The 24,507-nt window shown below is 43.2% G+C and overlaps 1 protein-coding gene across 1 annotated transcript in view; it reads right to left on the bottom strand.

Annotated features, from left to right (window-relative positions):
- The window catches only part of LOC117459923 (adhesion G protein-coupled receptor A3), a 412,304-nt gene that overhangs the window by 298,326 nt on the left and 89,471 nt on the right, over positions 1-24,507 (bottom strand). The window contains 3 exon segments of the mRNA XM_034101091.1: positions 21,034-21,197; positions 21,911-21,982; positions 22,083-22,154. Coding sequence (XP_033956982.1) covers positions 21,034-21,197; positions 21,911-21,982; positions 22,083-22,154 — 308 coding nt within the window.

Raw genomic sequence — 24,507 nt, 5'->3', positions numbered from 1 at the left:
AGGTATTCCCTGGAACCAAAAGTGCCTTTTAGGTTGGGTCCAGATCGTGAGACAGTTTTTAACTACAATATGTTTGGAGTATTTTGAGGATGGTAACGTCACAAGAGGGACGTCAGAGAAGAAGAGTCACATGAGGCATCCTCAATCTGCAGCCACAGTGGAGGTTGTTTTGTACAACGCCAGGACAATAAAGTTTGAATGTTAGCGGCCCAATAGTAAAATAAAAAGTTAGGCAATGCTAAGCCACCCATTTCCTTGGTTTTTTGAAGAATGTTTTTTCGAATTCTGGGTGTTTTCGTGTTCCGTATAAACTGAGAAATTGAGCGATCGAGTGAATGGAAGAAATGTCTCGGAATGAAAACTGGTATACACTGAAAAATATATAGAAATGTGGGGATCACATTCATTTTAATGCAATTTATTCTGCCAGCCAGAGATAGAGGTAGGAGAAACCAACGTTGGAGGTCTTCAGTCAGTCGAACCAACAGAGTGGAGAAATTGCACCTAAACAAATCTGAGAAGCTCTTGGTCACGCAAACGCCCAAACGCCGTCTGACATTGTGAAAAGAGTGTCTGTCTTTAACAAACCCTGTTTGATCTGTGGAGATGATAGTAGTCAGAACAGATTCTAAACGTTTTGCTAGCACCTTAGCTAAAAGGTTTACGTCAGCACAAAGCAAAGATATAGGGCGGAAATGACCACAAAGAAGAGGATCCTTGTCCTTTTTCAGTATAAGAGAAATAGTAGCCTGGCGCAGCGTAGGGGGAAGTGTGCCAGATTGAAACGATTCATTAAACATGTTAAGCAATAGAGGGGTTAACTTATCAGAAAACATTAAAAAAAAAATCAGCAGGGAAGCCATCATGGCCCGGACATTTCCCACTCTGCATCGACATTAGAGCAGCTTTGATTGCATTAACTGTGAAGGGTTCATCTAACCCAGACGATGTTTCAGGGTCAATGGAGGGGATGTTTAGGGACCTAAAGAAGTTGTCATATTGTGTCTCATCAGATGAGCTCTCAGAAGTATATAATGAACTATAAAAGTCCTTGAATTGGTCATTAATGGTTTGAGGATTAATAGATATTTCATCAGCAGTATTAATTTGAGTGATGTGCTGAGAGGAAGAAGATTGTCGAATTTGGTGGGCAAGTATTTTGCTCGGTTTATCTCCGAATTCATAGTAATTGTGGCGTGTTTTTAAAAGTGATTTTGTTGCCTCTTCTGAGGCCAAAATGTCAAATTCAGCCTTTTTTGTCAGTAATTCTTTGAGAATATCTGCACTGGGGAGTCTACACATCTTGTCTGCAGATCCGATAAAGCCCTGAAAGGCAGATACTCTTCTCAGTGTTGATTTTTCTTTGGTAAGCGCAATAGGATATTATTTCTCCTCTTAGATAGGCCTTGCACGCTTCCCAAATTGTTGCTGCAGATACAGCCGGGTCAACATTAGTGGAAATGAAAAGGTCAATGCGATTCCTAATAGTTTTGATAAAATCCGGGTCAGAAAGTAGTAGTGAATTGAAGCGCCAGGGGGAACGTGGCAAGGACCTGCCGGGAAGAGAGATGTCAACAATGACAGTTGCGTGGTCCGATATAACTATAGGGCTGTATGAGCACGAGCTAACAGAGGGGAGCAATTTGTTATCAATAAGAAATAAATCAATTCGGGAGAAAGTACCATGAACAGGAGAAAAGAAAGAGAACTGTTGGCACTAGGATTAAAAAGCGCCAGACATCTGAGACTGCGTATTGCTCCATGAACAGTTCGATAACTTTGGAAGATTTAGATGGGGCAGAGGGCTTGTTAGATGAACGGTCAAGTGAAGGATCAATACAACAGTTAAAATCCCCTCCCAGAATGAGCTGGCTGGAATTTATGTCAGGAATGGAGAAAACAACATTTCTGAAAAAGATCTCGTTGTCAAAATTCGGGCCATACACGTTCGCCAACGTCAGATTGTTGCCACATATTTTGCCAGTTGCGATAATAAAACGGCCACTTGGGTCTGATATAACATTGGACACAGAGAATGGGACAGATTTATGAACAACAATTGCAACGCCTCGGGCCTTACTTGAAAAGGAATAATGGTAAAGCTGGCCCACCTCTGCGAAGTTTAAGATGGTCTGATGGTTGGAGGTGGGTTTCTTGCAAAAAGGCAATTTTTGTGTTTAAATGTTTTAGATGGTTAATCACATTGTTACGTTTCACAGAAGAATTCAGGCCCCTGACATTACAACTAGTAAATCTTAAAGCACCACTTGGTGCTGTTAAGGAGTTAGAGTTAGCATACAATGATACTGGGCAGGTGGTGTACCTGCATGTCCCTGTCCCGATACCTGGCACCTCTCCCCCGCTGACAAGCAACAGGGAGAGAAAAGGTGTGGTGTGAGACCGAGTTTAGTATATTAAGTGTAGAAGCAGCCCACAGGCAAAGGATAAGATAACATGAAATAAACAATATAATAAAAAAACTAACTGTAAAAACATTGGACAAACAATTCTCCCCCCACCCACCCACCTCTCCCCTTAACCCGGATCCCAGCACAGTTGTTGCAAAAACAAACAACAACAAACACTCTGATACCATGATCAGCATACCTTGCTACTTCCTTAATTAATTATATCGCTCAATTCCCACAACAATGTATAATTGAACTTTAACAGTGAAAATGTAACCTTTTTTAAATACCTCAAACAGAGCACTTCAAGAAATGTGCATCTGGTTGAACAGGATATTTAGAGCACTTAAGCCTTGCCATTACAGCAACCTGGCGGACATAGGCCTAAAAAGACAATGTTAACCTAACAACAGAATATGACTGCATCAATGCACGTCTGAGTTGACAGTTAAAGTACATCTATAGCAGTTATATAACATAGTGTAACTACATGACAGTTAGCTTGCTTACGGAGCTATGTTCAAGTCCTGAACAAACTTAACGGCCTCTGGAGCAGACATGAGCCATGTCCGGTCCCCGTTAGGCAGGGTGATGCGCAGCTTGGCTGGGAAGAGGAGAGCCGGCTTGTACCCACGCTTGTACAGCTCAGCCATGGGGCTTCTGTACTCGGCGCTGCTTTAACACGTCGGAGCTCTAGTCATCATACAAGCGGATCTTATGGCCTTTGTAGTTCAGCTCACCTTGCCTGCAGGCCTCACGGATCACTAGGTCCTTACTTTGGAAGCAGTGGAAGCGCAGGATGACAGGTCTCGGTCTCCCTCCTGGGGCAGGCTTGGGCGCGAGGCTCCGGTGAGCTCGGTCAAGCTCGGGGGCGAAGCAAGAATCTCCGTGCCGAGGATATCAATGAGGAGTTGAGAGAAGAAGGCAGATGGACGGGGACCTTTGATAGATTCAGGTAGGCCAATAATCCGAAGATTTTGGCGTCTGCTGCGTCCCTCCAAATCTGCTACCTTAGTTTTGAGTGTCTCGTTGTCCCCCTTCAGAGCGGAGCATGCGTTCCAACCCAGTCTCACGGCATTTCGTGTTCACCAACACGATTTTTAATCTATTGATTCGTGTTCACCAACACGATTTGCCCCTTTTTTTTCGTGTTGCACAGCACGATTTTAAAAGCAATGTATTTCTACTGGTAATGTGTTTCGTGCCTGCAGGCTGCAGCACGTCTTTTTCTCCGGTCGGGTCGTGGAAGACCGGAAGCTGTGTGGTTCATAAAAACATGTTCTTACTCAATATCAAGCCACAGTTATTGCTTTTATTTTAAATCGTATAATTTCGGACTTTTGTTGCCGTCTGTGAGGAAAATAAATGGGGCTCAGAGCCTCAGGATACTGAAATCTGTATTTTTAAAATCTTGGGCATTTCGAGCGATTACCCAAGATCCTCAACTATGGTTTTAAGCTCGCTGATTGGATGTGTTATCCGCAATGCATGCTGGGATTTGGTGTTTATATTATATGAAATCCGGAAAACATTTTAAAAGAATAAAATAATACTTAATTCCGAGTGCTCTTGCTTTTCTCTTTGAAAGTCATCACATAACGGCATTGTAATACACGGTTCGGCTGCATTACATATTACAGATCTGCCGTAGTTCTTTATTTAGAGAGCCCTGATGAGAAGACCTTTGGAAAAACTGGAAGAAATGCCGACGAAAGTGAATACTTGACGTGGATCATAAATATATCAACAATTAAACAACATCTTCAATTTCTCTTCACACAATACGTCTCCTTGCAGTATCAACACTAATTCGGCTGACTTTTACATTTGATCTAATTCATAGATAGGTTATATTTACACCATAACGGTGCACAGCTGATAGAAAAGGACTGTCGTTTTTAAAGATATTACTGATTTTCTTTGAATGTAAGAATGTAAATACTGAGTCTGAAATAGTATAGCAATATGCTGTAAAATGATGTGAAAGCATGCATAAAACTATACATCTTCAGATGTTGTACATACACACTAATAATACAAAGTTATTATGGCTGTGTGTACCTTGTGTACACCTCCTAGTGGTTAAAGCACGTTATTGAATTATTGTTTTTATGTGTTATATTTGCTTAAAAAAATATTAAGAGTACATACTTTCATAGGGGGAATGTATAAATATAGAAATATAGAATATAAAAAATCAAGAAGATACTATAAGTGATCTCTACAATAAAACAGTTTAGTGCAGGATGTACACAGATATTAATAGGAGGAGGTGCAAAACAGAAAAAGGAATTAACCTTATTTAAACATTAAATAACAGATTAAGGTACAAAGTACTTAACGTCTAATATATTTCTTTCCTGCAATGTTAACTATGTTGAAGCACTTATTTTAACTGATATTATACACATTAATTATACTCTTATGTATGTAGATAGAATAAGAAATGTGCAGAATATGACAGTTTAATGGTGGAGGTACACACATATTGATAGATGTCTTGTCATGCACTGTTGAGGAACCTGTGACCCAAGTGTTTCATTCATTGCATAACTACACCATAGTTGTGTATGATATGTCAATAAACCTTTGAAAATCTTGAAAGGGATGTGCAAAATAGCCATAATATACAGTCTTTAATTAACTATTAGAAGAGAATAACGAGTAATGAATATACTTTATTACTTGTTTCCATTCATGTCAATTGCAGATACATGTTTAGTCTTCTCAAGCACCAACTATCAAATATCTCTCCTGATTGTTGGCACTTGACAATCACCTTACCTGCATTTTACTCAGGTGTAACTAAAGTCTGATTTAAGGGTTGTTTATATTTCACATAATTAATATAATAATAATAATCAGAATCTGCAAAGTAACTCAAATAAATGCAGTGGAGTAAAAATACCAGGTTACCTCTGAATTGTAGTGGAGTAGAATTACAAAAGTAGCAATGAGCTGTCATGTGGGTATATATTAATGCTATATATTAATGCTATATATTAATGCTGCGCATTATGGACACAAGCGATTTTCACCCATTTATTAATTATATGTTTTACATTTGATAACACCAATGTGTTTAATAATGGCAACTTCTAATTGTGGGAAAAACGAAAACGTTCAGTAGAGACGTCCCATAGAACATTTTGCGAAACACAATAGCCAGCATGTGTAGTTCTGGGGGGTGTTCGATTCCAGTTTTGGATAGACTGGCGTGGTTTCGTTCCATTTCACACAGCTGTTTGACGCTCTGCGTAACCTTACGGGAACTGTAGTCCTAAACGATAGCTGGGGATTATGGGTAGTGTAGTGTCTTCGGCCATCCTAAACTCAGTAATGTTGACAATCGCAATGATGCTCGAAATGTCCCTTATAGGCCTACGTCTGTTTCCGGTTATTTTTATTTTGAAATTCAGTTCCTGACGGACACCAAAAAAGCCAGAGATTATGGAATTATACCAATAAATAAAAGCAAGGATAATTGTGTGTTATTGGTGAGTAAATAACAGTGTGTTATTTTGAAAAGAATAACAAATTAGAAGGAAAATATATTTAAAAATACAGATTTCAGTATCCTGAGGCTCTGAGCCCCATTTATTTTCCTCACAGACGGCAACAGAAGTCCGAAATTATACGATTTAAAATAAAAGCAATAATTGTGGCTTGATATTGAGTAAGAACATGTTTTTATGAACCACACAGCTTCCGGTCTTCCACGACCCGACCGGAGAAAAAGACGTGCTGCAGGCAGTAGAAATACATTGCTTTTAAAATCGTGCTGTGCAACACGAAAAAAAGGGGCAAATCAATAGATTAAAAATCGTGTTGGTGAACACGAAATGCCGTGAGACTGGGTTGTGCGTTCTCAAGTTGCTGGAGACGTTGGTCGACTTCATTAGCATTAGCTTCCAGAGAGTGTATACGCTGCCCCTGTGATAGTGGAATGTATGCTGTCCAGGGTAGATGTCAGAGACTCGAATGAGGATTTGAAATCAGCCGTGAGAGCTGCTCTATGTCCATCCAGTAGCAAGCTAATGTCAGCCAAAGTTATGCTAGGAGTCGAAGCTGTAGTAATGCTAGGAGTCGGAGCTGGAGACCCTTTGTCCTTTTCAGCTTGTTTTCCCTTTGCTTTCGACATTGCCGGAGGTCTTTGCAGTTAACACTGGCTTATAAAGCCGTTGAAAACAAATTATGTTGAAAAAGGACGAGGTTTAAAAGTTAAATAAGAGTGGGAAAGTTAGAGCCAACCGAGCACGCGTCTATTCAGCACACCCCATACCGGAAGTCAAATGTAATCTTTCTTCCTTAGATTTTTCCAGCATTCTTGTTTAGGTAATAAACACAAAATAAAATGTGTTCTCATTCATAACACTCCGTTCGATGTCTCACTATGGGATGCGCCTCATCGCGGAGCAAACAGAAGCATCAATCTCATTACGCCAATCCTGATTGGCTGGTGATCTTGACGTCAACGTCAGGGGAAATCACCCCCTATAAGTAGTAGGGCTGTGCATCTTCACTGGTCTCACGATTCGATTCGATTACGATTATCCTGTCAACGATTCGATTCGGTTCGATATCCCGGTGCATCACGATTCATACCAATGCGTTGCATCCTCAATTTTCTATATTACTGCACATGGCTTATTTTTCATCAATGCATACATGCAGTAAATACATATGAACTCTCTTTTTATTATTTAGAAAGTGCTTCAGAAATCAATAACATAAATGTCGACATTAATTTATAAACCAAAATAAATGAATTGTATAGGTCTAGCCTCCGTGTGTGAAGTTGTTCCATCCTCAAAAACAAAAAGCTAATGCTTCTGCAGTCTAGCTGCAGCTTCTAGCCACGGTCTTCTGTTAAGAAAGGACACTGAATGTCCTGAATGTGGCATCACACACAGGACTTGAGTCTGAACACAGCAGACAACAGGAGTATTTACAACAGCATATATAAACAAAAATACTGCATGTGGGTGCACACTTACATTCTCTGTCTTACTGTTACATAAATCCCATGAATGTATGAGATTCAATTAGCTTCATTAAATATCAGTGATTAAGTGAATAACAAAGTTTCTATCGGGTCACTATCAGCCTGTCACAGCCTGTCACATTATTTTCAGGGAGGGGGCGGGGCTTGGAGGAACGGAGAGGAGACGGTGATCGCGGAAGCTTTTTTCCTCCTGCCTTCACAAACTTTACACACGTATATATCGTCTGCAAATTGCTAGAGGACATTCATACTTTGCAATCCAAGACTTAATTAAATCCACCAAAAACCTAACATGATTGTAACGCGATTATTTTTGAAAAACATAAATCCCTGTCTGTGTCTCTGACAGGCCCGGTTCCAGAACAAAATGACTAAGGGTGCATCTGAGATTAGAGAGGGTGTAAAGTCCTATTTTTATAAGTGGGGAGTGTACCTAACACCCTCTATGGGGGTCCTCACCTCCTCTGGGGGGGTCCGGGGGCATGCTCCCCCGGGAAGATTTTTTTTTTAAATATTGAAGTTAAAACCATCAATCTGGTGCACTTTGAGAGCAACATTAAGAGATCTATGGATCTATGTGCTCTTTGCTTGATTATGCCTTCCCAGTCCCTTATCACGTAGCCTATAAGAGCATGGCGCCAGTTGTTGTAGCCAGTTGTGGTGAAGGCATCTGACTTACTTGAACCGAAATGTCTACAGGCATAGCAGAAGATGGCATCTTTTTTACATTAATATTCAAGCCAATCTCTGTTTTGAAACCATGAGCTGCAAAATGAGCGCCTTACCCCACTGTACAGGCGAGTTGGGTACTTTTTTAAATATACCTGGGCAGGCTCTGTTTTGCAGAGGTCCTCTGGCACTTGCGGGCCGCCGAGGGGTGGCGGTGTTTGGGGTAACGAAGACGGCTGTGGCTGCTCCGCCTCTGTGGGCGAGGCGAGCAAAGCCGGCGAGTCGGGCAGGAGGACGTTAGTGTCCACGACAGTAACGTAATGTCCCCATGATCTGAACTGTTATTACCTGCAGTAGATGCAGTGTATGCTGGCGATAAGGGCTGGTTGTTTTAACCATTTTCTGATCCATCATTGACTGCTGTGTAAGCACCTTGCAGATGATGAATGTGCAGCGGCACAGGTCACACGCACCTGACATAATAACGTTACTTACCGCTTAAATTGATCAAATATATGCAGCAGACAATGCTATTCAACCACAATTTATTTTATTTCAACTATATTCTTCTTCTTCTTCTTCTTCTTCTTCTTCTTCTTCTTCTTCTTCTTCTTCTTCTTATTACTACTATTGTTAGTAATAGTAGGCAAAATGTAATATTTTTCACTTTTAATTGTTTTCACTTTTTTTTTTTTTTTACTTTTCATTTTTCAAATGAGGGTGCATAACGACTCAACTGAGGGTGCAATGCACCCTTATGCACCCCGTAGAACCGGGCCTGGTCTCTGAGACGCAGCGACACGGAGTGATTCAGAGCGGGTCCTTCTGCTTTTGGTTCTGGACTGGTGGTGTTGTGTTGGTGGATAAAGCAGACTGCTCCGTGTTTGGTGCCGCTGTGCCGCTGTCACGTCTGCTCCCTGATCTCTGCGTCACCGACCGATTTGATATTAAAGTGACAGAAAAAACGTTATAGTAAAGCCGCGGCCGGAAAATCAGGAAGGAACGTTACTACTCTATAACCGATTATCTTCCGTCACTGCATCGAGACCGAATCGTCCACGTCCGCATCGCAATGCATCGTAGAAACGATTATTTTCAACACTCCTAATAAGTAGCCTGCGCCACGACGCATGCGTCATTCAAACACCTCTTCTCGCTTCAGAGCACATCTCTAATGGTAGCCGGGCTAGCTAAACAGTCCACAGACTGAACCAAAGCTAACTTCGGTCGACGGGCGTTAGCCGGCTACTCTTTCTGCTTCGCAAGAAGACTATAGTACTAACACACCAGTTAGTATTATAAATAATCAACCCCGCCATTTTTCCTCTGGAATTAAGGTAAGGTTTTGATTTTCAAGTTAGCAACACACCCGTTGCTAGCTTGTTTTTTCCCTCACTGCCGACACCACGGTAGCGAGGACGCTTTTTATTTTCTGTCCGCCAGGGCTCTGAACGTTTCCTCACTGCTAACTGCATACCAAGCGGAGCTCTGTGAGGATCTGTCGAGCAATCCTGTACCGGCCACTCTGGACGAGATGGCTGCGGTCACAGACATTTGTCTCTGTGTCCAACGCTGCGCCGTCCAGGCCACGGGAAAGGCAATGGGGATTATGGCGGTGCAGGAAAGAGCTAGATGGCTCAACCTCACCAACCTCCCAGACCGGGAAAAGGAAGATGTGCTTGACATGCCCATCGTTCCCGAGGGGATTTTCGGCTCCGCTCTCGCCTCCATGCAGAGGAGATGCGAGTCGAAAAAGAAGGAAGACGAGGCCCTCCACCTCTGCCTCCCTCGAAGGGTCCAGCCGCTGCCTTCACAGCGGCAACCCTTCGCCCAAGCTGCCCCGAACCCTGCTCGGTTTAAAATACCAAAACAGCAGAGGTCGCAGCCCGCCCCGAGTCCCCAGCCCAGGCAGGAGACGAAGGCGAGTTGGCCTAGAAAGTCTCCGGTTCCGGCTGCAGCCCAGGTGCAGCCAACCCAGACTTTCGACCAGCAGTCGAGGAAGAAAAAGCGAGCGGCCTGACAGCCCCCCCTTCTCCTCTCCGTGAATGTGTTCCCGCCGCCTCGAGAGATGCCTAAACACCATCCTCAAGTCTGCACAAACACATGTCACACATTGGTTGATCACTCTGTCATTAAACATTTGCCGCTGACGCATCCAGGCTTCAGGCCGAGGGCGCAGCTCAAAAAAATGAATAGAAAATCAATAAAACCAATAAACAGCCCGCCAATTCTTCCCCTTTTGAGAGCAGCTACGGCATCTCTCAAAAGGCGGATTATTGACGGGTCTGTGAAGGCACCACCGCTACGCGCATGCGCAGTGCCGGTTGGGGCTTTAAGGGCACTACCGTCACGCGCATGCGCAGTGCCGGCTGGGGTCGTGAAGGCTCCACCGTCACGCGCATGCACAGTGCCGGCTAGAGCTGTAAAGGACAGCCCGCCAATTCTTCCCCTTTTGAGAGCAGCTACGGCATCTCTCAAGAGGCGGATTATTGACGGGTCCGTGAAGACACCACCGCCACGTGCATGCGCAGTGCCGGCTGGGGCTTTAAGGGCACCACCGCCACGCACATGCACAGTGCCGGCTGGGGTCGTGAAGGCTCCACCGTCACGCGCATGCGCAGTGCCGGCTAGAGCTGTAAGGGCACCACCGGCAGGCGCAGTGCCGACTGGAGCTGTGAAGGCACCACCGTCACACGCATGCGCAGTGCCGGCTGGAGCTGTAAGGGCACCTCCGTCACGTGCATGCGCAGTGCCGGCCGGAGCCATAGACGTGACATCTCAGCTGGCTCTAAGGAGCATACAGCAGGAGATACTCACGACATCTGCCTGGGCTTCTCAAAACAGTTATACTTTATCTGTTTTCACAAGCCCAGAGAGAGTCAACCCATATTCTGGAGAGAGAGGTTCTCTCTCTCCTAGAAAGAAGAGTTTTATCTATAATGCCCACCGAGCGGAGTCAGATTACGGGGAAAAATGTCCTCGTAAAGCACCCACTCAACATGGGCCTCATAATAAAACTAAACCCCGCGCGCCACGGCGTGCGGAGAGTATTGGTTATTATGTAATGCGTAGTGGCACTACACCCGACTTTTCTAGTGTGGGACGCGCCTACGGGTGCTGTGTTTTCACGGAAGGTGGTCACCATGGACGCAGGTCAGACAGGCTGATAGGGTATTTACAAAGGTCGCCCGGTGAGAGGTCCCTAGAGCAGAGACCTCCAGCGGGCACACGTAAACTACCGGGAGTTTTTAGTGGTGTTCCCCACCCTAAAACGCTTCCTGCCTTCTCTCAGAGGACACCATGTCCTCGTGAGGACAGACAACACGATATCGTGTATGAACTGCCAAGGGAGGTTGCGTTGTCTCCAGTCACACACACTGGCACAGAAACTGATCCCTTGGAGCGGCAGACGTCTCCTCTCTCTGAGAGCGACACAGGTACCGGGAGTTATGCACCTCGGGACAGAACTACTGTCCAGAGGTGCACCACTCTATGCAGACTGGACTCCTCATCCAAGGATCGGGAGTCCGCGTTACGGCGGAGCCGCGTTAAGTCTGTTCGCAAAAGGAGAAAATGCTCAAAGACAGCTGTTCTCTTTAATGCACGATTTAAACGCACTGTTAGGCGGGGACACACTCGTACACGATCGACCTCCGGGTCCTCTGTGCGTGTTCCCACCCCTGGCTCTGTTACCCCCAACTCTGGCCAGAGTGAAGGAGCAACGCCACACACTTACTCTGATGTTTCCGCCCTAGCCCGCAACGTACGGGCTGGCGGAGATATATCAGCTGTTGTGCGGGCAGCCATGGCAGCCCCCACCACGCAGGGACAGATTGTCTCAGGCGGGGGGGGCGATCCTTTACCCACGCCCAGAGCGCGGGGCACTATGGGCCTGACCCGTGAGTGGTACAATCTGAATACAGTGGGACTCCCTCAGAGGGTGATAAACACTATTCAGAGTGCGAGAGCTTCCTCCACCAGGTCTCTTTACGACTGTAAGTGGAGGATGTTTGAAGAGTGGTGCCTTCAAGAAGGACACATCTCTTTTCAATGTCCTGTCGGGGTGATTTTATCATTCCTACAGGACTTGATCGATAAACACAGAGCTTTTTCCACGATCAAGGTGTACCTGGCTGCTATTGCTGCATGCCATGTGGGATTTGAGGGTAAGACGGCTAGCCAACATCCTTTGGTTTGTCGTTTTATGAAGGGAGCGCGCAGGCTCCTCCCTGTCTCCAGGTCGCTGGTGCCCTTATGGGACCTGGCAGTGGTTTTAAATGGGCTCAAAATGACCCCATTTGAACCCCTGGAAGGAGCTGACATGAAACATCTGTCACTCAAGACAGTGCTGTTACTGGCCCTGACATCCGCCAAGCGGGTCAGCGATATCCATGCACTGTCTGTACATCCCTCATGCACTCAGTTCGCCCCAGGGCAAACGAGAGTGTTGTTGAAGCCCAACCCTGCCTTTACACCAAAGGTGGTTGGTTCGTGTACCCCAATTGACATTGAGGCATTTCCTCCGCCGCTAGTTTCCTCCGGGGAGCAGCAGCAGGATCTATTGTGTCCAGTCCGGGCTTTACACACATATATGGACAGATCAAAAGAGCTTCGTCTTAATGACCAACTCTTCGTGTCCTGGGCTAATCCTCACAAGGGTAAGCATGTTACTAAGCAACGGCTCTCCCACTGGATCGTGGAGGCAATTGCTTTGGCCTATACGAGTCAGAATCTGCAAGCACCTTCGGGTCTGCGGGCTCACTCTACTCGGGGCCTGGCTACATCCTGGGCTTTGTTCAAGGGTGTTTCCATCCAAGACATCTGTGCAGCAGCGAGCTGGTCTTCGCCGCTCACTTTTGTCCGCTTTTACAGGCTAGACGTCTCCGCTCCAAGCGTGGCCCGTGCAGTGCTGGGCACCTTGTTGAGTCGGGACTCCACCTGTTAAATTCTGGTTGATCGGTGATCTTCGAGATAAGCTCGTCTGGCAATACGGGAGCTACAATATCCCATAGTGAGACATCGAACGGAGTGTTATGAATGAGAACTATAGGTTACTACCCAGTTTTCAGAGTAACATGAAGTGAGATGTCTCACCAGACGGCCCTCCTTGCTATGGTGAAGCGAGAAGAGGTGCTTATTTTGAATGACGCATGCGTCGTGGCGCAGGCTACTTATAGGGGGTGATTTCCCCTGACGTTGACGTCAAGATCACCAGCCAATCAGGATTGGCGTAATGAGATTGATGCTTCTGTTTGCTCCGCGATGAGGCGCATCCCATAGTGAGACATCTCACTTCATGTTACTCTGAGGACTGGGGTTACGTAAGTAACCTATAGTTTTTCTTTCCCTTTTTTTTTTTATGATGGACGCCCATTTTCCAACTATCATTATAGGAAAAGTATTGCTGGGAAAATGTTCAACTAAACTCTTGGGATGACAATTTGATGACAATTTGAGTTAGCCAAATGGAAAGTTAGCAGAAAGGCAATTGTATTTTTCCAATGGATTTTAGATATATTAAAGTAAAAGGGCTGTGTGGCAAACAAACATTTAGAATAATTTCACATTGGCTATTGTCTTCTTGAATCAGAAGTCAAAAGCTAACGTTAGGTCAAAGACAAACCAGAATTGCATTACTACACGACAAAACCATTCAACTAAAGGTTAGCAGTCTAATTTAGCCACTTAGCAACCACCTTTTTCAAACCATGTAAAAGCTTCAGAGTTCACAAATGGGCTGTATACAGAGGTGTGTTATGTTGTTGATTAAAACATAGACTCTTGAGCTTATAATACCAAATAGTTTATCTTAGCAACAAGCCAACATGCTAGGACTCATTCCTTCAAACTGAGCAACTCAACTACTTGTCTACCACCTTCACGAACAACTTCAGTATATCAATCACCAGCTTAAGTGTTACATGCTCAACTAAAAGTGCTTTGACAGAAATTGTAATGAGAATAGCAAGGCTCCTTTATTTCCCCAGCACAGCATTCCATCAGCTGTTCTGAGGTTTTGAACAAGCTCCTTCCTCAGACTCTAAGAGTTACTGCTGATGTAACACAGGTAGTACACGAGAGGGCAAAGACTGCACAAATACTGTATCATGAGACCATTTATGCCTGGGGCTTTCTCTAAGCAATTTGGCAATACATCATTACCTTATATTAGGCTTGTCAAATAGTTCAGAGACACAGCAGGTGGAGAGATAACAGTGGAGAGGAAAAGCTATTATCAGAATAGATCTACTTAATCATGTTCACATTGTGCCAACCACTTGAAAATGCAATATTAGCTAAATTAAACCGTGTCTTGCTAATTAGAAGTCTCAGGACAGTCAGAAGTCATCCCTCTATCTTCTAGATCAGGGGTATTCAACTCAAATTCAACGAGGTGCAGTTAGAGAAAATCTCCCCATGCAAAGCTCCGGAACATCAAAATGTCTAAGTTGCTTTATGAATTAGTGTGATATATATTGAAGTAGGCTGCAGCTTTATCAACGTCTGCATGTAATCAACAACTGACTGCCAATCAAATAAAGAAAGTACAATTCATAAACAACAATATTTATTGTCAATTAACATTAAACTATACAGATATACAGTAAAAATACTGTGGATATGTGTAATGTTCCTCTCGGGCTGCATTTAAAAATAAAATAGAAAACATAAATAAAATAGCTTTTGAAAATGTGTGCATCTTAAAAGTGCTTAATTTAAGATAAATAAAATAAAGTGTAGCAGCAGCTTGAGTTTCCCTTTTTCTTTGTTAACCGTTTCACATCATGACTTAACAGTTTCAGACGATTATAGAACAATATCAGTCTTTACACATCATAACAATTGAACAGTTTTAAAGTTTCTCTTTCTTTCCCTCTTATATTGCAGTCCCTCACTCACGTTGTTCTGTTCCGTGCGAGAATTGAGTTTGAGTTTGTCCTGCCAGGAGTTTAAATCTGGGCTGAAATGGTGTCAGGGCCATTCTCATACACACATGCAGGTGTTCATTGGCTAGCCTCGGTTAGCCTGCCCTGGAACGATATTTAGTTTTTAGTTTTGATCCTGGTGGACTGATCATATTGGGCTCTGAGACTGCTTCTTTGTTGTGACCTCAGTTCTAACTTGAGAGGGAATGTTTGGTCAAACACTTTGTGTTTTGTCTCATAGTGGCGTTTTGGCACTTTTAATGAGCTCCACGGTCTGTGAACAAATGAGACACACTGGCTCTGTGCTCCCAGTGGGCAGGATGAACATGAATGAGTCCACCCGGGGTTAAAAGCTCTGTTCTCACTGTTCACGTTCCTCTTCTTGGGGAGCGCCATGTGTAACTATTTGTCTCTCCCTGTCTGTCGCTAACACGCCTGTTCACTCTCCTCTCCGCTTCTCTTGCTAATTATTCTCTTCACTCACTTTCCTCTCCGCTTCTCTCTGCAGCACTCTCGTCTCTTCTTCTGTGTTTCTCTCCCTGTATCGCTCACCTCTTTCGCCCCCTGTCGGCAGCGGTTAAAATAGAATCGCCCCGTCAAAATTGAATTCCCCTATTAATATATTGATTATAGTTCCGAGACCGGGTCCGTATAGGTCTGGGTCCGGACCCGGACCGCGGTCCGCCTGTTGCCGACCCCTGTTCTAGATACACCTTTTCTTAAAGATTACTTTCTGTCAGAGCTCAGCAAATGACCATTTGAGAAATAATTGGCTCTGCAAAAATGGACTCTCAGACTGAAGATGATGAGATTTCTTAAATTAAGTCAGGATCAATTACTCCAACAAATAAGATTATAGCTATTCTTTCTTTATAAACACACACAACTTTAGTTATTTTTCTCCCATTTGTTATGCATTTAGCAGTGGCGTTTTCTCCTGGAGGCCAAGGGAAGCCAGGCTTCCCCTGTTTTTTCGGATTGTAGTTATAATTTTAATAAATAAATAAAAACACTTTGTTTAGTTTTGGTAATTCTTCTTTGCTGTGTGTTGCTGCCGGCCCATCTCTCCCCCATTCTCATTGAGTATTTTACAAAGAGTGAAACAGCGCCCCTCTAGATGTTATGGTGAAACAGTAGATTGCACTCACTGTTGCGAGAGGAGGCCAGCTGAAATTGGCTCACCTTGGTGAAAAAAAATGGAGGGATTGACCAATCAGATTAGAAGCCAGAGGCGGCTGGCTTCCCTTATAATAATAATAATAACGGGTTTCATTTTTAAAGCACTTCATATTTGACTTCAAATCCTGAAGTGCTAAACAATCCCTTGCCTCACAATCCAATCAAATCGCATCAACTTCAGTTCGTACTGTAATGTAACTGTCATCACCGCCGTTAGAAAGTAGCAAGCAACTGAAGCAAGTGCAATTATGGAGGGTGGAGATATGGAGTATTTAATCAAAAATAAAAATTTGACTAAACTTCCGCTACAGCAGCAACTAAAAATTCAATCTGATGACAGGACAATGCCCAAACTGGAGCTGTGTACTATGGAGCTATTTCAGGGTCATACGTTTTGATCATTCAAAAAAATACAATTGATTTGAAAGTTCTAGTTTTTATCCTGAACTTTGAAAAAGACAATGATGTATTCAACAATGATTTCAAGTATTTTAAATCATTTTTCAGGTTGAATATTATTTTGATTCAGTTCAGCAATTTCTTTGAATAAAATATTTATTTTCAGATTTCACTTTTATACATATTTTGATATTTGACTCCTAAAGAAACCCACTCTCAACCCGTCAGATGTTATAAACTACAGGCCTGTCTCTCTCCTCCCTAAAACACTTGAACGCGCTGTCTTTAGACAACTCTCCTGCTATCTCCATCAGAACAACCTTCTGGATCCGCACCAGTCTGGTTTCAAGGCAGGTCACTCCACAGAAACTGCCCTCCTTGCTGTCACTGAGGAACTTCACACTGCTAAAGCAGCCTCCCTCTCCACTGTCATCATCCTTTTGGACCTGTCTGCTGCATTCGACACGGTGAATCATCAGATCCTCCTTCGCACTCTCCAAGAACTTGGAGTTTAAGGCTCTGCACTTTCCCTCCTCACCTCATACCTCAAAGACCGCACCTACAGGGTTACTTGGAGAGGGTCCGAGTCCGACCCTTGTCAATTAACTACAGGGGTCCCTCAGGGCTCTGTTCTTGGTCCCCTCATATACTCCTTGTACACAAACTCGCTCGGATCAGTCATTAGCCCGCATGGTTTTTCATACCACTGCTACGCTGACGACACCCAATTAATTCTGTCCTTGCCCCGCTCAGAGACCCAGGTCGTCGCACGCATCTCTGCTTGTCTAGCTGACATCTCTCAGTGGATGTCTGATCATCACCTCAAGCTCAACCTTGACAAGACTGAACTGCTTTTCCTTCCGGGAAAAGATTGTCCCACTCTTGACCTAACAATCAACATTGGCACCTCTGTTGTTTCCCCGACTCAGACTGCAAGGAATCTGGGTGTGACCCTAGATAACAAACTGTCCTTCACTGCAAACATCGCTGCTACAACCCGCTGCTGCAGATACACGCTTTACAACATCAGGAGGATGCGTCCCCAGCTGACCCAGAAAGCGATGCAGGTTCTGGTCCAGGCTCTCGTCATCTCACGCCTAGACTACTGCAACTCCCTCCTGGCTGGTCTACCTGCATGTGCCATCCGACCTCTGCAGCTCATCCAGAATGCAGCTGCTCGCCTGGTCTTCAACCTTCCTAAATTCTCTCACACCACGCCGCTGCCTTCACTGGCTTCCGATAACTGCTAGAATCCACTTCAAAGTATTGGTACTTGCGTACCATGCTGCGAATGGATCTGGCCCTTCCTACATCCAGGACATTGTTAAACCGTACACCCCAGCACATGCACTCCGCTCGGCATCAACCAAACGGCTCGCTGCACCATCGCTGCGAAGGGGACCCAAGTTCCCATCAGCAACAACACGTGGGTTTGCTATCCTGGCTCCAAAATGGTGGAATGAGCTCCCCATTGACATCAGGACAGCAGATAGCTTACACACCTTCCGGCGCAGACTGAAAACTCATCTCTTTCGACTCCACTTCGAGCGATAGAACTATTAACAAAGCACTTATATACTAATAAAGGGCTGGCTTATCTAAAGCCAGTTGAGTAGCACTTGAAATGTGTTTGCTCTATGAAGCCTGATGTACTTATATGATTCTGTTTTCTTCAAGTTTGTATTTTGTTGGTCGAACGCACTTATTGTAAGTCGCTTTGGATAAAAGCATCAGCTAAATCCAATGTAATGTAATAATAATAATATTATTTTCAGTTGCAGATTTTTCGTTTTCAGATTCAAAACAATAATTTTTTCAGTTTCAAATCTTGTTTTTTCAGGTTTCACATTGCTTTTCACCTTCAGATCGTTTTTCACTTTCAGATCTTTTTTTTCGCTTTCAGATCTTTTTTTTCGCTTTCAAACTTTTGGCCCTGATGTTGCTTGGGGGGGCGGGGCTTACTAAGAGTAGTTTGGCATCCTGAGTGACAGGCCTCCCTCTGTCATGTTGCCTTCATGGATGTTAGGTAGCACGAGAAATATAACTCAACACTTTCTATACACAATACTCCTGTGATTGGTGGTAAACAAAACTGATACCAGCGTCAAAGTTCCGTTAAGCGAGCTGTTGAGCATCGTAGATGGCAACAATCAAGGTATAAGCGCAATAAACTGCTAGAATGTGAAATTACGTAGCCTATCTGCAACGAGCCAGCAGGTTGTTCTGGTGGACCTGACACACATCCCCCGCTGTCTCACGGAGAGATACCGCAGCGCAGATCCTTCCTTCTTGCAGCGGTCATACTATACAACCAGCACAGCCCTTATATGGAATGCCAATGCCATTCAAGCCAAAATTAAATAAATACATATATAAATATATGCAGTGGCAGCACCAGTCGGGATCTGGGCGGTGTGAACAAAGCGGGAGCACAAAAGGGAAACTGGAGCGGAACCAGAAAAGCTCTAGCACGGAGCTAGAATGGGAAAAGCGCTGGTGTGAAAGTGGCATGAGTCAGTGTTGTGGTGCTGTTGCTTTGGTCTGGATCTGTGAGCTAACAACGCCCCGTTCATTTGCATATAAGGAATGGAAATGTGGCATTATGAAATACAAGTCCCCTGAATTAAATAAATGTGTCATTATGAAATAAAAGTCTCTTTAAATAAATAAATAAATAAATGTGTCATTATGAAATAAAAGTCCCATGAAATAAATAAATGTGTATACATATTTATTGCCTCATTTATTTATTTCAGAATTTATTTCATAGGCATATATATATATTTATTTAATTATTTATGTATTTATTTAATTTTGGCTTAAATGGCATTCCATACCAGTAGACCACGCACAAAACAACACAGACTACAACACCTCTTGTTGATAAATACCTGTAATATGTGTAATATGCCGTTCAAAACTGCAATATATACCTGGCTGCTAAATCCGCAGAACTGTTACAGGGTGTATATTATATAAAATGTGTAACTTTAAAAAAATATATAATTTATTTTTGTAATCTTTAATACTTTTTGTAAGCATGCTTTAGTTAACAATACACTGTCTTTGGCTATTGTCTGCTGTAACAATGTAAATGTATACTATGCTGCGTTCATGGAGCTACGTGGAAGTGGGGAAGGACAACGCCTGATTGCGGATACGTAATTTGATTTCACATTCTAGCACAGTTTATTGCTCTTATACCTTGATTGTTGCCAAATACGATGCTCAACAGCTCGCTTAACGAAACTTTGACGCTGGTATTAGTTTTGTTTACCACCAATCACGGGAGTATTGTGTATAGAAAGTGTTGAGTTATATTTCTCGCGCTACCTAACATCGATGAAGGCAACATGACAGAGGGAGGCCTGCCACTCAGGATGCCGAACTACTCTTTTGTAAGCCCCGCCCCCCAAGCAACATCAGGGCCAAAAGTTTGAAAGCGAAAAAAATAGATCTGAAATATGAAAAGCAATGTGAAACCTGAAAAAACAAGGTTTGAAACTGAACAAATAATTGTTTTGAATCTGAAAACGTAAAATCTGCAACTGAAAAAAATAAGGATTAAAATATCAAAATATGTATAAAAGTGAAATCTGAAAATAAATATTTTATTTAAAAAAATTGCTGAACTGAATCAAAATAATATTCAACCTGAAAAATACTTATTTTTGGTTTGAATACAACATTGTATTTTTCAAATTCAGGATAAAAACTTGAACTTTCAAATAAATTGTATTTTTTTGAATGATCAAAACTTATGACCCTGAAATAGCTCCATATGTACAGAGAGGGAAAAAGGAGCGAATCGGACGTACAACTTTATAGATCTCCTGATTTAGTTTGTGAATGACATGTATGATACAAATGTGTGTACAATTATACCGGGCGCTGTAATCACTCATCTGGTTACGTCATTACATTGACCATGAATGTCTGTAACCCATGAATGAGGCCCCACCTCCCACGCTGTATCCAGTTCTTATTATACATCCATGGTTTAACCGCCTTTTGGATCAGCCATGTAACCACCTGACCTCCTGTACACCAGAATTGTATCCCCTCATTAGTTAAGATTCTATTTATATCTGTAAATCCTGGTTTACTGTTAATCTCGGTCTGATTCTTGTATGTCGTGCAATGTGTACAATAGTTCCGTTTGTTTTCTCTTGCCTAGATTAAAGTCCTATCTCATTCTTTTGTGTCAAACTTGAGTTTTGGTAAGATGCTTCTGCTTTGGACAAGCTGCCCAGGGAAATATATATTTGCCAATGATTTTAGATTTGTGACATTAGTATTAGCCACAAGGCTAACCCTACAGCTGTGCCGTGTCTCAAATCCCATAAGTACTTACTTCCATTAAAGGGCATTCACACTGAACAGCAAAAGGCAGTGATTACCCAGATGTTGTATTTATAACGGACAAAAAGTTGTTGTATGTCCTCACCACATCTGAGCTGCTGCTCACGAAGGTTGCGAAACTCCAGTCCGTGGAGCTGTGTGGGGAACACACACACCGTGTCGTTGCCAATCTTCAGCGAGTTGCCTCGAGCCCAGAGAAGCAGCCACTTCAGCTGACAGTCACAGAACAAAGTCTCTGTGCTGAAGTGCCTGATGGGAAAACCAGAGACAGTAGCCATCTGTGTTGTTGCTTAATTTGAGCGACTGTATTCAATAATGCAGACAGTTTGATATCACAGGGAGAAGCGGGGTGCAATTCCTCAAAGTAATAACGGTTTCATATAATATTCGTACGATAATTATCGTATTCGTACAATAATAATCGTATTTGTACGATACATTTGCCATATTCGTACAATGTCCTATAAATTCTACCAAAATTGCCTTAGTGTACCATATATAATTCATTGTTGTACTCTTATTAAAAGCCTTTTTTGAATGTCCAATTTGTTTTCATTTCCAAATAGGAAAACATGGATGCTACCTCTGTGTTTGAACATCTCTTCTCACCTGAATTAGCTTGCTTTGGGTGGCTAGATTTGTAGTTGTTCACAACATATTTAGTCTAAAATTAAATATGTACGCCTGCGTTCTTGTGGTTATGTCTTGCATATGATAGTTTTACTGAAAGACCTTTAAAACTATGCTACAATAGTTTAACAATTAACATCTAGTAATGATGTTTAACAGTTTAGATATCACCAGTCACACCTCTGCCTTCCCTGCTATAGTCAACATATATGCAATGCCAAAAGCTAATATCTCCTTGACTCAGTAAATAATGAGGTCTTAATATATTTTCAAGCCACAACTTAGAGGACTCAAAGTGTGATGCTCATGATAAGTATATGTGGTGTCCTTACAGCACTTTGAGAGCCACAAGGTGTGCAAAGATTCCCACAGTCAGTGTGGAGAAGATGTTCCCTGATAGATTCCTGTTGGTGGGAAACAAAGACATTCATTCAGTCACTCTTCACACGCTCTAAATACACCACAAATTAAGCATAAAGCTGTGCAATGTATGATTTTACTCACAATTTTGAAACGCTGCCCAAATCGAGAAACATTTCAGGCGAGACACAGCCGATCCTGTTGTTGGACAGATCCCTTTTGTGTTGGACAGAATAGATAAAGAGAGAAGAAAAATATCAGCTTTATAGAGAATATTTCTGATAATGTAGTTCCCATGGCCCAACTTAGAACATGTGTCTGTATGCATTGGCCATTTGTAAAAAACAAAGAACATCTGGGAAAACTGTTAGTAAACCACGTTCATTCATTTACTCAACTTCCTGTCCTGACCTTCTGGAACCTTTTGCGCCTTATACCCATTGTTGGCACACACACATCCACCCACGTACACACACTAACACGTGCAGGCGCAGTGGGCTTCCGTATGTGAGTTTCTAAGCGCTGTCGCGTCCATGGCTCCGTGCCCTTGCACTCTGTAATTAAAGAGCTGCTTTGCTGGAGCAGCTGTGGGAAAATAAGCAGAGCACTCGAGTAATCACCAGTTGGGGAGGACTTAAATTAGCACTCTGCTGCTCCCCGAGCTTGGCGAGCACGCGCCCCAAATCAGCACGGATAGCTCAGTGCTGTATCCCTGCCAACCAAGACCCCACTAACCATCAGCCTGCAATCATGTCACTCACTCTGGAGCCTAAATGTAGAAAGCCAGGAGGAGGGTAATGGCCGGGGAAATGACTTGAGTAGGAGAAACCAAAACAAAGAGAAAAACCCTTGTCCTTGTTTTGTGTGTGTGTTTGTTTACATGGCAACAAATACTTTTTTGCAGTTGTGAGTTTGAAAGTCTAAGTAAATATATAAGTAATCATCCAAATCAAGTAATTACAAATATTTCGTTTTCATTTTGTTTATCTGGATATATTTACTCTTCCTTTTTTATTTACCTATATGATTGAATTAGTTGCTCCATACATACACTTTTTCTTACAGGCAGAATAAGTACAATTAATACAAAAAAAGACATGCCTTAATCGTGAGCCTTTAATCTGTTTTTTTATATGAATGAAAACAAAAAAGTGTTTTTAAAAGAGATAGTTCAAAATTAACTTTAGTTTAAATGTTATTCATTACATTGAATTCATAAGAAAAAAACACACTTGCTCATTTCAATACACACTTTTCTCTTTTTTACTGCCTCACATGATTTTGGTATTAACAACAGAAGGGAGACTCTTAATGGACTGCTATTATAAAAAGACATTGTTCATGTTGTGAACCTTTCTGCGTCAGTTTGCCTAATGGAGTTCAAATGTTGTTTAACATCAGATCCAAAATCCACATCCTATTGCGCCTTTAATGCAACTCATTCAAGGATTAAGGCAAACAGAAAGAAATCCAATGTGCCTTCAGCAAAGGTTACCAAGTCTCGCTCTAACACCTCAACTGACAAGCGATCAGTGGTTCTAATTCTGGAAATCTCAGTGAAGAAGTGAACTAATAATAATAATAATAATAGTTTGGATTTATATAGCGCCTTTCATGAGACCCAAGATCGCTTTACAAAGAAGAACAGGAGTAGAAACAAACATAACAAAAGGCAGTCAGATGAACAGTCAGACAGACAAAACAACAAATAGATTAGGGGCCAAAGTCAACAGATGGGTCTTGAGGACCCTTTTGAAGGCGTCAAGCATGGGGATGTTGCGGATCTCCGCAGGGAGAGCGTTCCAGAGGGTGGGGGCTGCCACACTGAAGGCTCTGTCCCCGAAGATTCGCAGTTTGGTGCGGGGGGTGGTGAGCAGGCCAGAGTCTGAGGACCACAGGTTCCGGGGTGGGGCATGTGGGTGAAGGATGTCCGATAGGTACTGGGGGGCATGGGCATGGAGGGACTTGTAAATAATAATAAATAATATATAATATTTTTATAGCGCCTTTCAGGAAACCCAAGGTCGCTTTACAAGTCGGGTAGGGGGGGAGTAGGGGGAAAAAAAGGCAGACAGGTTAAGGGGGTGGGGGGGGGAAGTAGCGGAAAAATAAACCTATTAAACTAACTATACAGTGGGGAAAGCCTTGGTAAAAAGGTGCGTTTTGAGGGCTTTTTTGAAAATGTCCAGGGTTGGGGCGCTGCGGATTTCGGGGGGGGGGGAGTACCAGAGGGTGGGGGATGCCACACTGAAGGCTCTGTCACCAAAAGTCTGCAACCTGGTGCGGGGGGTGGAGAGGAGATCCTGTCCAGATGATCTTAGCTTCCGGGATGGAGTGTGGTAGCGGAGAAGGTCAGACAGGTATTGGGAGGCGAGGGCATGGAGGGATTTGTAAGTCAGAAGAAGGAGTTTATAGGTGATACGGTGCTTGACTGGGAGCCAGTGGAGGTGGATCGGGGTGGGGGTGATGTGCTGCCAGGGCTTGGTGTGAGTGAGCACCCTGGCAGCCGAGTTCTGCACATACTGGAGCCTGTCCGGGGCTTTACTGGGAACCCCGAACAGGACTCCGT

The sequence above is a fragment of the Pseudochaenichthys georgianus genome, chromosome 15, assembly GCF_902827115.2.
Source record: "Pseudochaenichthys georgianus chromosome 15, fPseGeo1.2, whole genome shotgun sequence".
NCBI classification, from domain to species: Eukaryota; Metazoa; Chordata; class Actinopteri; order Perciformes; family Channichthyidae; genus Pseudochaenichthys; species Pseudochaenichthys georgianus.
The sequence above is the reverse complement of the archived record's forward strand: the minus strand, read 5'-3'. Positions and strand labels throughout refer to the sequence as shown.